General features: G+C 43.9%; 1 protein-coding gene across 1 annotated transcript; it reads right to left on the minus strand.

Moving 5' to 3' along the window:
- Positions 1–387: 387 nt before the first annotated feature.
- On the minus strand, positions 388–744 carry LOC145114376 (uncharacterized). Its single transcript, XM_079050367.1, has one exon. It carries the CDS (start codon positions 742–744, stop codon positions 388–390), a length of 357 nt encoding a protein of 118 aa, XP_078906493.1.
- Positions 745–984: the final 240 nt, after the last annotated feature.

Raw genomic sequence — 984 nt, forward strand, 5'->3', positions numbered from 1 at the left:
TAGAGATACTTTTTTGTGTGCATATTCTTGTGAGGTTGCCATCATTAAAATAGGCTTTTCTTCGTTGGCTTGAGTGAGGTTTGCCTCCTCACCTCGATTCTTGTTTGGACACTCCGAAGCATAATGACCAAATTGTTCACAAGTAAAGCATTTGATTTTACTTTTATCCTTTCGAGAAGGATTATGGTCATTCCGATTTGTATTGTACTCGCGACCACCTCCTTGGCCACGTCCACGACCTCGGCCTCGTCCCCGGCCTCGGTTACCATGTCCTCCTCGTCCTCTTGAAGTGTTTGACGAGTTTCTCTCGCCAGTTTGCTTCGAACGAGATGCCCACTCGGCATGTGTAAGCAATAGAGAAGGTCCTTCTTCTTTTTCTCCATAGCTTCAAAGTCTCTCTTCATAGGTCTTAAGACGACCCACAACTTCTTCCACCGTCATATTCTTCAAATCTCCGAATTGCTCGATCGATGTTACGATTTGTATAAATCGTATTGGTACGGCTCGCAAAAACTTCTTCACAACCGTAATTTCTTCAATCTTTTCACCTAGAGATCGAATACCGGTTACGATAGTATTCAATCTCATGGAAAAATCATCTACCGATTCACTGTCTTTCATCCGGATCACCTCGAAGTCACTTCTCAAGGTTTGAGCTTTAGCCTCCTTGACCCGATCGGCTCCCATGTGCATCATCTTGAGCGTTTCCCATGCTTCTTTAGCTGTTTCCTTCTCAGCTAACATCAAAAGTACGTCCTATGGAATTGCTTGATAAATAGCTGCAAGAGCCATCCGATCTTTACGTTCGTCCATTTCTGCATTTTTAATTACATCCCATACTCCTTGTGCTTGTAAATTCACTCGCATTTTTATGGCCCACACCGCGTAGTTCATCTTCGTGAGCATTGGATAGTGTAACGTAACGCTACCGTCTTTCCCGGTCCTTTGAAAACTTTCAACTCCGGCTTGAGAAGATGACGAGGT

Source organism: Lactuca virosa, chromosome 5 (genome assembly GCF_052849685.1).
Source record: "Lactuca virosa cultivar CGN04683 chromosome 5, Lactuca_virosa_CGN04683_v6, whole genome shotgun sequence".
Lineage (NCBI taxonomy): Eukaryota > Viridiplantae > Streptophyta > Magnoliopsida > Asterales > Asteraceae > Lactuca > Lactuca virosa.

Bases quoted from the DNA above. Each gene is read 5' to 3' on its own strand.
- LOC145114376 (XM_079050367.1), bottom strand. From the start codon at position 744: ATGTTAGCTGAGAAGGAAACAGCTAAAGAAGCATGGGAAACGCTCAAG.